This window comes from Hemicordylus capensis, chromosome 6 (genome assembly GCF_027244095.1).
Source record: "Hemicordylus capensis ecotype Gifberg chromosome 6, rHemCap1.1.pri, whole genome shotgun sequence".
Classification (NCBI taxonomy): Eukaryota; Metazoa; Chordata; class Lepidosauria; order Squamata; family Cordylidae; genus Hemicordylus; species Hemicordylus capensis.
The window spans coordinates 31,072,059-31,083,767 of NC_069662.1; the positions used below are offsets into that span (position 1 = coordinate 31,072,059).

The 11,709-nt window shown below is 42.6% G+C and overlaps 1 protein-coding gene across 1 annotated transcript; it reads left to right on the forward strand.

Moving 5' to 3' along the window:
- Positions 1-5,175: 5,175 nt before the first annotated feature.
- LOC128331157 (olfactory receptor 5A1-like) lies at positions 5,176-6,120 on the forward strand. The gene has a single exon (XM_053264509.1). It carries the CDS (start codon positions 5,182-5,184, stop codon positions 6,118-6,120), a length of 939 nt encoding a protein of 312 aa, XP_053120484.1. The 5' UTR covers positions 5,176-5,181.
- The last annotated feature ends 5,589 nt before the right edge of the window (positions 6,121-11,709 follow it).

Genomic DNA, 11,709 nt, shown 5'->3' on the forward strand with positions numbered 1-11,709 from the left:
GTGGTGAGGCTGGGGGTGGAAGAGAAAGAAAACAAAACTTCCAGAGGAACAACCAGCAGACACTTTTAGGCTGGCCTCTGAGACAAAACGCGGAGCACACAGTAAATTACAAAGATAATCACACAAACACACACCTCCTTGTCCTTGGCTTGCTTTATTGCGTACTTGCTTGTGATGATGATGAGGGTCAGGCAGGCCGTCGAATCCTTCCTCCGCGCTCCTGTAGTGCTGCACAAAACACTCTGGTCGGACTCCCACACCCTGCCTTGTGGTCGCCACGTGCGAATGCAGGCGGCAGACACGCATGCGTGGCGTGTCCTCCTCGCCAGGGGCGGGGAGTGAGCGGAGTGATATGATGTGAATGACTGTCCATTAATGATGCTGATTCATTCGCCGAAGCAGCAAGCAGGCAGGCAGGCAAATTTAGGCGCCCGCGCCACGCCGCAGCGCCCAGGAGCACTGGGGGGGGGGCGCTGGCCGGGACCCGGGGAACGGGAGGGGAACTGCTCGATGTGTCCCACACTGCCTGCTTGCTGTGCACAAAAAAAAATTTGAACAGAAAAAAAAAATTTCCGGAAAGGCTGGGGCTTGGCGGGGGCACTTTTTGGCGCCCCCCCCACGTGATCAAACAGGGTGGCGCCCAGGGCACGTGCCCTGCCTGCCCCCCCATCGTTACGCCCCGGTATCAATGGCTACTTGCGTGGTGGCTATGGGCCATCTCCAGCCTCAAAATGCTATTCCCATTATAAGCCAATTAGGAGAATAACCTCCCAAGAAATAAATGAGCTGACATGCAAGTGGAGCATTCCCAAGGAAGTCCTACATTCATTGGACTTCAGAAAAGGAAACATCCGTACATAACAACAGGTGCCAAACCCAGCCTCCTCATCCATTATGGGTGAATTATTTTTGATCCAATAGAGCATTTAACCCCCTTGCTGAACCCCATTATCTACAGCCTGAAAACCAGGGAAGTGAAAGAAGCCATTAAAAAATACCTATAAATGCCAGTTGCAGAGGAGCAACAACAGGAGAGTAGGCATGCCTTCACCTCTTGCCTGTGGGCTTCTCAGAGACATCTGGTGGGCTAATGTGTGAAACAGAAAGCTGGATGAGATAGGCCTTTGGCCTGATCCAGTAGGGCTGTTCTTATGTTCTTATGAGGGTTTGTGCTCTATTAAATGCTGAATTAGCTGGACTTACTCCCAAATTCTTCTTCACAGAATTACAACATGTGTTTTCTCAAGAACAGCAGAGTAATGGGAAAGCATTTCCTGAAGTGTAAAATAAATTGTCATGTGGCAAGTTCCTTTTGTACATTCAGGGGGTGGAGTGGAGTACGAACACACTTGATCTTAGCCAAAAGACTGAGAAGCAACGGAGTGGAGGAGAATCTATGCATATATTAAAATAGCATGTCAGAGCCAAGAATCCATCTAGCTCTCTCCCAGGAATCTCATGTGTTTATGAGTACTGAGTCCCCCCTGCCCAGTTGAACAGCATGCCACAATCACTCATTTGCAACCATAAGTACTCCCATCTGAGAGTAGGATAATGGAGGTTGTAGCATCTCAATATTTCCAGCCGTGATGGCAACTTCTCATGTAACCAATATTAACTCATTAAGCATGCTTTAGTAATATTAGTAACCCATATATCCCACTAAAGGTTTACTGGTAATTTCAATACTAATAATTAATTAATAATAATTAGTATTTTTATTATTATTATTTATATATATATATACCGCTCCTCCTCCAAGGAGCCCAGAGAGGTGTACTACATACTTGAGTTTTTCTTTCACAACAACCCTGTGAAGTAGGTTAGGCTGGGAGAGAAGTGACTGGCCCAGAGTCACCCAGCTAGTTTCATGGCTGAATGGGGATTTGAACTTGGGTCTCCCCGGTCCTATTCCAGTACTCTAACCATAATTATAAATTAATAATTAATAGTTTTTCCCCAACTCAAGATGGGCTGAGGAGGGATGCATCCAGGGAAACATTTAACAGGTGCAGCTTCTCCCATCACTTCTTCTAGATGCTCCTGATGATTTTCTGCCTGATTAATCATTCAGGTAGGGATGTGCAGGAACCAGTTCAGTGGTCCTTTTATGGGCCACCGAACTGGTTCAAACAAACTGCAGTTTGGCCGGTTTGGTGGGGGGTGTTTACGTTTCAGGAGCGGGGAGTGTGCTCAACCCCCCCCGTGTTTCCCCCACCAGTGCTGTCCACAAAACCCATGCTGCAGGACAGTTGTGCACGTGCACCAGCCACTCCCGGTACGCTGCTGACCATGGTGGCAAGGAGGTAAACTGCCGCCCAGTGGCACCAGTTTTGTAGACAGTGCCAGCAGGGGAAATGTGGTAGTCGGAGGGAAGAGCACCCTCCTCGCTCCATAAATGTAACCCACCACCACCAAACCAGCCAAACACTGGTTTGTGCACATCCCTAATTGCAGGCCACAGTGCTGCCACAGAATGCCAGTCATATAGTAAGTGTCCTGCCTGAAATTCTTGATTCCTGATGGAGGATATTAGTTTCCTGTAGAAAGACTCTGCCTTTCCTCTGACTTGATGCATTATTACCATTTAAATAATTTTTCCCAAAGGAAACAATTAAATACTTCAGATACAATCCCAGGATATTAATTTGTATTTCAAATGATATTCTGCATACCCTTTGCAGGCAGGGACAAATAGCATTATAAAATGAAATGGGTCCTCTCAGAAATCCAGTTGATTTTTACTTCAGGAAGGTGTAAGTTTCTTTCTTTAGGTACCTAGAAAGAGGGCCAGGAGGGAGATTAAAGCAGAAATAAGCTGAGAAACAATATTCCTTCTTCTTTCTATTGCACTTCATATTCATGAAGGAATTTCATATAGACCAAGATGAGAATCAGAGTGGAAGCAGTTTAAGGTAAGTTTACTGGCAATAAAGAGGTTTCTGAAAAATTATTGTGGGTCCTCCAAAATTTGGAGGGCAGGGGTAGACAAAAAAAATAAATACCAACCTGCTGTGCAAGATGTTGAACAAATAAAACAGGTTGACAGAATGGGAATCCACAATAGATAGCTAATATCTGGCTTGAATAGGAAACATGATAAGTAATAGATAGGATGAATGAGTAATAGGCAGCTGGTTTGTTTGCATTTCGAACAGTGATCAATATTCTTAAACCAGATGGATGCTCAATAGCTATCCACTCTTTAGCTATAAAGGGGAATATATTGTCTCCAACACAGGAGACTTCTATGTGGTTTTAATCACACTCCACAAACAGAGCTTGATGGTATGCTAACCACACTCTCCTGTAAGTATGGTTTACATATCTTGCAGAATTCTGTTCTGTTCTCTGAAGTCCAACCTGTAAATCAAGTGGTGAAATCTCTGTATCTACTTCCCAAGAAAAGAAAAGAAAAGAAAAGAAAAGAAAAGAAAAGAAAAGCCACACTTGTCTGCATTTGAATCACACCAGTGTACAATAAGGTCAGGATGTGAACTAAAATGTAAGATAAGATGAAAAAGGCCATTCATAAAAGTTTACGATGGTAAGAATGACATCTCTACTTCTGCAGATAACTATCTGGAACATGTGATGACACTTGATCACAGTGCTTGCTTTCCTCATAAAATTGTACCCCAAGAGGGACCACTGAGTACCTGAGGTGGGGAGCCAAATACCTTCCCTGCAAACTATACCGCCACCACTCAACCTGCAATCTTCCTCATGCTCCTCTTCTCCGGAAACCTTGCCACCCTGTCCTCCCTTCTCTTTACTGTGCAGCAGCTAGCAGTGAGCTATTCCTTCTCCTCCACCTGGGCTTTCTGTATCTTAAAGGAAAGAGCAGTATGGAGTTGAAGGGAAAATGTGTAGGGATGTGCATGAATTTTTGTGTGTGATTGAATTCTGGGCCAAATTGAATCAGCCAGATTCGATTGAAACTTGAATCTGCAAACCCAAAGCTGATCAGATTCTATTTGTGTTGGAGTCTATTAAATTCAGATTTGGATCAATTCAGATCATTTTAAAAGGTCATAGGGGCACCAAATATGGGTGGTTGGTAGGTTCTCATGTGTGCCACCTACCACCCAAAATTCAAGGCAGTGGGGCACTGGGTTGATTATAATGTCATATATTTTTAAGGTTTTTAAAACTGATTTTGTATATTTCTGACATAGGAAATAATGGGAGTCATCCTGTCCCTAACCCTAACATGGATTCCTAGGTTTATTTAAATATAGATATAGATATAGATATAGATATAGATATAGATATAGATATAGATAGTTCTAGCCCTTCTAGAAGTGAAGTTATGAAGCAAGATGTGACATCACTATTTTTCAAGAGTTTGGATTCTTTGGTGTATAATTTATTTTCCTCAATGAATCCCTATGAGGATTCATTGCACACCTTCATTTCTTCTGTTCATATTGACTGTAATTGGACAGTTCCAGCTGTCAACTTTCATGTGGCAACTACACACCCCATCTGCAAAGCAACTCAGAATATTTGTTAGGAATTTTTTAGGTGTTTAGACTCCTTGGCATGTAATGAATCATGATAGGGATTCATTATGAGGAAAGGTTACTAGACACCAAAGAGTCTAAATGTTTGGGGGGAAATCCTAAAACATGAACTGAGTTGTGCCCCACTGCCTTGCAGATGGGAGGGGGGTGTAGTTGCCACATGGTAATTAAGAGAGTCAAAATGAATAGAAGAAATGAAGGCGTTTAATGAACCCTCCTTGAGGAAAAAGAATCCAAACACTTGGAAAATAGTTACTGAATATTTTGCTCCATAACTCCACTTCTACAAGGGCTAGAGCTTAGCTTTATTTTTTATTTTTAAATGAAAGCTGAGAATCTGGGAGAATCAATAGGAAAAATCTAAATCTTGAATTGATTTGGATCAAATCTGGCACCATTGATTTGAGATCAAATTTGTCCAAGAGCATCTGGGCAGATTCATTACAAGCTTGACTCACCCACATTGACCAGATTCAGGTAGAATCAATTCAAATCTGAATCGATTCATACCCTAGAAAATTGGTGTAGGAGTTATGGATAAAAGCTGGGCTAGCTCTCTTGAGGAATACCTTCTAGCACATAGATTAATGCATGCCTTCTGTCTGAATTCACTGTTGTTGTTGTTTTGCAGTATAAACCTCTGCTGAAAAGAAAAATGGAAAATCAGACCAAAGTGAAATATTTTGTGCTCCTTGGGTTTTCATACAGCCCACCAGTCCAGAGTTGCCTCTTCCTGGTGTTCTTGTTCATATATGCGGTAACCCTAATGGGAAATATTCTGATTATGATGGTAATAAGGGGCAACAGTCTTCTCCAAAGCCCCATGTACTTCTTCCTGAGTCATCTGTCTTTTATTGATTTCTGTTACTCTTCAATCAGTGTGCCAAGGATCTTAATGACTTTAGTTACAAGCCGGACAATTTCATACAGTGGCTGCATTGCCCAGATGTTTTTTATCTTTCTCACAGGCTGCACGGAAGTATTTCTCCTTGCAGCAATGGCTTATGACCGATATGCTGCGATATGTAGGCCTTTGTATTATGCACAGATCATGAAGGCTGCCTTTTGTAGAGGGCTGGTGGGGAGTGCCTGGGCAATAGGTTTCATACATGGATTAGTAAACACACTGCCTGTACTGAAGCTAAAGTTCTGTGGTCAAAACATTATCAGACATTTCAGCTGTGAGATCCCTTCATTGCTTGCCTTATCCTGCTCAGAAACCTTCATGAATAGGATTACATCTTTCATTACTAACAGCACTGTGGCAGGTTCCTCATTCTTCATTATTCTGGTGTCCTATATCCACATTGTCTCTTCAGTCCTGAAGATGCAATCAGCAGAAGCGAAAAGGAAAACCTTCTCCACCTGCAGCTCCCACCTCATTGTTGTGATTTTGTACTATGGGACTGGCAGCTTGAGGTATCTGAGGCCAAACTCAGCCTCCTCAGTCATTGCAGATGAATTCTTTTCTGTCCAGTACAGCATTTCAACCCCCATGTTGAACCCCATTATTTACAGCCTGAAAACAAGGGAAGTGAAGGAAGCCATTAAAAAAATTATCAAGTATACACCATTGATTTCTCATATTTTGTAAAATGGTTGACTGCTAGGCCAATCAATCAATACACTGGCGAATTGCACACTACGAAGTTGTAGGGAATTCCAAACAAATCTTATCTCCAGCTAATTATTTATATAAGCTTACTCTCTCTAAGTTTTATCATGCCTTTACTCTGGCCCATTTCAATGTGTTACCTTTGGCTGTTTTGGAGGGAAGATTTCACTGTACACCATTTCCCCAATGACACTGCTCCTGCCATTCAAGCATAATTGAATCAGTGGAGCATGTATTACTTTACTGTATATTTTATAAAGATATACACACTTTTCTTATTGGTCCCATTTTGTTACACTATCCAGGCAAGCTGGATGACCTTTATGTAAATTTCCTTTTTTCTGATTCTGATGCTGAGATTACCTATGCCTATGCCTATGGCTAAATTCTGTCCTACTGCCTGCCAGGGCTGTCCTTAATTCCCCTGCTAACTGGGCAAACAGTCACCTTTTTAATGTGGTGTTTCTCTGTATTTAGCAGGGGGAGAGTAACTGGCCCTATCCATCCCCAGCACAGTATCTCCAGTGACTGTTGCTGGTGTCTGTCTTATGTTTCTTTTTAGATTGTGAACTCTTTGGGGTCAGGGAGCCATCTTATCTATGTATTTAATTATCTTACAGCTGACTGAGGAGAGAACTGCGTGGGGATGCGTGGGGATGTTTGGCAAGCTCCACCCCTGCTGCAGCCATGATCTATGAAAAGGCAGGGGCGGAGCTGCTGCACAGTGCTGGGACAGCCAATGGGATTAAGAGGTGACGCGGCAGCAGCACAGCTGCCTAAACATGGCTGGCTTGCTGGCAGGGAGGGAGGGAGGTAGCCAGGTGGCAGGCAAAGCACCGCCACCCTGGAGGAGGCCGCCAGCAGGCTTAGGAGGAGGCACAGTCACAGAGGGGGGAGAAGTGGCCTGGCAGGGAGGGGAGAGAAGCAGCCTGGCGAGGAGGGAGGAGAAGCCCCACTGGCCTCAGGAGGGAAGAGGCGGGAGGAGGCGGCGGTGGGCCTGGGTTGAGGAGGCGGCTGCTGCCAGGCCGGCTAGTGGCCCGAGAAGAGGGCACGGGTTTACGAACAGGCCCAGCAAAATTGGGGTTGGCCTATCATGCCAACAAAAGAAAATAGTTTGACATTTCAAACTGAAAGATACACTTACATTTAGGTGGGGAGTGTGGGAGGATCTGGAAAACATGTCTGGACATGACTGGAAACAGCTAGCATCTGGCAGGTCAAAAAGCCTACCTACTTGGTGATCCTGAAACTAATGTCAAGCACACAGGTCAACTCAACCATAAAATAAAAAAAGTCCTCTGCTCTGTCTTACATATTTCTGCTGCTAAATGCCTTAACATCACTGTTACTTGAGCCAGATAGAATTGAAACTGCCTCACATTTTACACTATGCCAAAATGCCTTAGCTGCTTGTGTTGTGTACTTAACAGAAATATAACTTGATTTACCAGTGTACTGCTCTGTATTTTGAAATGGATACCAGGAAAAACAATCTGTTGCTCTTATCTGTCTGCTTGCCATATGTAATCAATCAAGTTTTCAATAAAGAGAAATTCCTTTGAGAATCCAGCTGTGTGATGTCTTGCTCACCCCTCCAGAGCTACCCATGAATCTCAGAAAATGAACATTAGAGGCAGCTTGTTGGCTGCATGTGTAGCTTTCATTATTATTATTTATTATTATTTATTAAGTTGGAGCAGCTGGGGTGATCGCCTTGAGCCCCTTACTGGGACAGCTCCCACTCTGCTCAGCAGCAGACAGGAGCAGCAACTCTTAACCGTTATGCCACTTTTCCCCATCAGGGGCGTATCTAGGGAAAATAGCACCTAGGACAAGCACTGAAATTGCACCTCTGTCCAAACAGGGATGATGGGACTGTTAGAGAAAAGATGAAATACGTGATGGTTGCTTGCGCTGATGGGATTTGTGATTGCTCTGTAAAACATGCTTTAACAAAAATATTCGCCCTGCTTTAGTTCTCGTGCTCAAGTTGGTGTGAGATTAAGTTAACAATCAACTCTTTGTTCCATTTATCTCTTTGAGACAGCACCTGACCAGTTTGCTGGGGCTGAGACGAAGCTCAAGGCCAACTCGCCAGGCAAAAGTGAAACTTAAACAGGCCTGCTCTTCCTCGAGGGAGGGAGGGGGGAGAAGGGGGAAACATGAGAAACTGTCTCAGCAAATCAAGGCCTGTAGGAACCAGTTGAGCTAAATTGCGCAGATGCAAGAATAAATTATAAGCCATATGCTATATATATAGGATGTTGCCCTAAGGTTTGGGGCGGCCGCCTTTCTTGAGAGCTCAGTGTCATTGCAATAAAGTTTAATTTGAAACTCTGATACTGGTGTCTGGCAAATTACCTAACCAAGAGACCCGAACCAGGGTGGGGAGGTAAGCCCCTCGGCTTACCCACAACAGGACTTGTAGTCAACAATATGTGGAAATCCTTGTTAAAAAGGAAACATCCATACATAACAACAGGTGCCAAACCCGGCCTCCTCATCCATTCTGGATGAATTATTTTTGATCCAATAGAGCATTTCAACTCCATTGCTGAATCCCTTTATCTACAGCCTGAAAACCAGGGAAGTGAAAGAAGCCATAAAAACACACACCTCTAAATGCCAGTTGCAGAGGAGCAACAGCAGGAGAGTGGGTAAGCCTTCACCTCTTGCCTGTGGGCTTCTCAGAGACATCTGGTGGGATAATGTGTGAAACAGAAAGCTGGATGAGATAGGCCTTTGGACTGATCCAGTAGGGCTGTTCTTATGTTCTTATGCGGGTTTGTGCTTATACATTGAATGCTGAACTAGCTGGACTTACTCCCAAACTCTTCTACACAGAATTACTCATATAGGAAGTGTCCTGCCTGAAATTCTTGATTCCTGATGGAGGATATTAGTTTCCTGTAGAAAGACTCTGCCTTTCCTCTGACTTGATGCATTATTACCATTTAAATAATTTTTCCGAAAGGAAACAATTAAATACTTCATATACAATCCCAGGATATTAATTTGTATTTCAAATGATATTCTGCATACCCTTTGCAGGCAGGGACAAATAACATTATAAAATGAAATGGGTCCTCTCAGAAATCCAGTTGATTTTTACTTCAGGAAGGTGTAAGTTTCTTTCTTTAGGTACCTAGAAAGAGGGCCAGGAGGGAGATTAAAGCAGAAATAAGCTGAGAAACAATATTCCTTCTTCTTTCTATTGCACTTCATATTCATGAAGGAATTTCATATAGACCAAGATGAGAATCAGAGTGGAAGCAGTTTAAGGTAAGTTTACTGGCAATAAAGAGGTTTCTGAAAAATTATTGTGGGTCCTCCAAAATTTGGAGGGCAGGGGTAGACAAAAAAAATAAATACCAACCTGCTGTGCAAGATGTTGAACAAATAAAACAGGTTGACAGAATGGGAATCCACAATAGATAGCTAATGTCTGGTTTGAATAGGAAACATGATAAGTAATAGATAGGGTGAATGAGTAATAGGCAGCTGGTTTGTTTGCATTTCGAACAGTGATCAATGTTCTTAAACCAGATGGATGCTCAATAGCTATCCACTCTTTAGCTTTAATGGGGAATATATTGTCTCCAACACAAGAGACAGCAGTGTGATTTTAATTATAATCATACGCCATGAATAGAGTTTGATGGTATGCCAAACACACTGTCCTGTGGGTATGGCTTACATATCTTGCAGAATTCTGTTCTCAGTTCACTGAAGTCCAACATGTAAAGCAAGTGGTGAAATCTCTGTATATACTTTTTATAAAGGAAGATTGTAGGCATTCAGCCATTCTGTACAGTTAAGCCACACTGGTCTGCATTTGAATCACATCAGTCTACAATGATGTCAGGATATGAACTAAAATGTAAGATAAGCTGTTCATAAAAGTCTACGACTATAAGAATGGCATCTCTACTTCAGCAGTTAGCTGTCTGGAACATGTGATGCCACTTGATCACAGTGCATGTTTTCCTCATAAAATTATACCCCAAGGGGGACCGAGTACCTGAGATGGAAGCCAAATCCTTCCCTGCAAACTATACCCACCACCACTTAACCTGCCATCTTCCTCATGCTCATCCTCTCCAGAATCTCATCCTCTCCAGAATCTCCATGCTCATCCTCTTGCCACACTGTCCTCCCTTCTCTTTGCTGTGCAGTAGCTGGCAGTGAGCTATTCCCTCTCCTCCACCTGGGCTTCCTGCAGCTGAAAGGAAACCGTAGTATGGTGCTTAAGGGGAACTTTGTAGGGATGTGCATGATTTATTTTTTATTTTTTGATTCAATTCTGGGCCAAATTGAATCAGCCAGATTTGATTCAAATTCAAATCTGCAAACCCAAAGCTGATCAGATTCTATTTGTGTTGGAGTCTATTCTATTCAGATTTGGATTGATTTAGATCACTTTTAAAGGTCATAGGGACACCAAATATGGGTGGTGGGTAGGTCCTCGTGTGTGCCACATACCACCCAAAATTCAAGGCAGTGGGGCACTGGGTTGATTATAATGACATATATTTTTAAGTTTTTTAAAATTGATTTTGTATATTTCTGACATAGGAAATAATGGGAGTCATCCTGTCCCTAACCCTTACATGGATACCCAGTTTTTTTAAGATATAGATATAGATATAATATGTTCTAGCCCCGGGGTTATGAAGCAAGATGTGACATCACTATTTTTCAATTGTTTGGATTTTTTGGTGTATAATTAATTTTCCTCAATGTATCCCTATGAGAATTCATTGCACACCTTCATTTCTTCTGTTCATTTTCACTGTAATTGGACAGTGCCAGCTGTCAACTTCCATGTGGCAACTACACACCCCATCTGCAAGCAACTCAGAATATTTGTTAGGAATTTTTTAGGTGTTTAGACTCCTTGGCATGTAATGAATCATGACAGGGATTCATTATGAGGAAAGGTTACTAGACACCAAACAGTCTAAATGCTTGAAAAAATTCCTAGAACATGAACTGAGTTGTGCCCCATTGCCTTGCAGATGGGAGTGGGGTGCAGTTGTCACATGGTAATTGACAGTTGGCACTGTCCAAAGAGAGTCAAAATGAATAGAAGAAATGAAGGCGTTTAATGAACCCTCGTTGAGGAAAAGAATCCAAACACTTGGAAAATGGTGACTGTACATTTTGCTCCATAACTCCACTTCTACAAGGGCTACAGCTTAGCTTTATTTTTAAATGAAAGCGGAGAATCTGGGAGAATCAATAGGAGGAATTTAAATCTTGAATTGATTTGGATAGAATCTGGCATGATTTGATTCGAGCTCAAATTTGTCCAGGAGCATCTGGGCAGATTCATTACAAACTTGAATCACCCAGATCGACCAGATTTAGGTAGAATCAATTCAAATCTGAATTGATTCACACCCTAGAACATTGGTGGAGGAGTTATGGATAAAAGCTGGGCTAGCTCTCTTGAGGAATACCTTCTAGCACATAGATCAACTCATGCCTTCTGTCTGATTTCACTATTTATTTTTTGGTGTTTCCCTCCCTCCCCCCCCCCAGTATAAACTTCTGCTGAAAAGAAAA